Source organism: Buceros rhinoceros, unplaced genomic scaffold, assembly GCF_000710305.1.
Source record: "Buceros rhinoceros silvestris isolate BGI_N320 unplaced genomic scaffold, ASM71030v1 scaffold27027, whole genome shotgun sequence".
Lineage (NCBI taxonomy): Eukaryota > Metazoa > Chordata > Aves > Bucerotiformes > Bucerotidae > Buceros > Buceros rhinoceros.
The window spans coordinates 4,606-4,855 of record NW_010422019.1 but is presented as its reverse complement, the minus strand read 5'-3'; the positions used below and the strand labels follow the sequence as shown (position 1 = coordinate 4,855).

The window sequence follows — 250 nt, the reverse complement described above, 5'->3', positions numbered from 1 at the left end:
GTGCCCGTCCTCAGCCACTGCCTTCTGCCGCAGGGCCTGGAGCCGGCGCTGGGGGCTGAGCTGGTGGCTGAGCAGGGCCCCCACCTGCGCCCGATCGATGGAGCCCAGCAGGATCATGGACTCTGGCGATGGCAGCGAGGGGCTGTGTTGGCTCCTGACACCATGCTCACCAACCCCTCGCCACCATCCTGGTGTGCCTCATGGCTGGCGCGGGCATCAGCCACGCCCCCCGCCCCTGTCTCACACGGCG

The 250-nt window shown here is 70.4% G+C and overlaps 1 protein-coding gene across 1 annotated transcript in view; it reads right to left on the bottom strand.

The window, feature by feature from the left end:
• Positions 1-3: 3 nt before the first annotated feature.
• The window catches only part of LOC104496744 (chloride channel protein 2-like), a gene marked incomplete at both ends in the record, with an annotated part of 4,847 nt that continues 4,600 nt past the window's right edge, over positions 4-250 (bottom strand). The window contains 1 exon segment of the mRNA XM_010139907.1: positions 4-122. Coding sequence (XP_010138209.1) covers positions 4-122 — 119 coding nt within the window.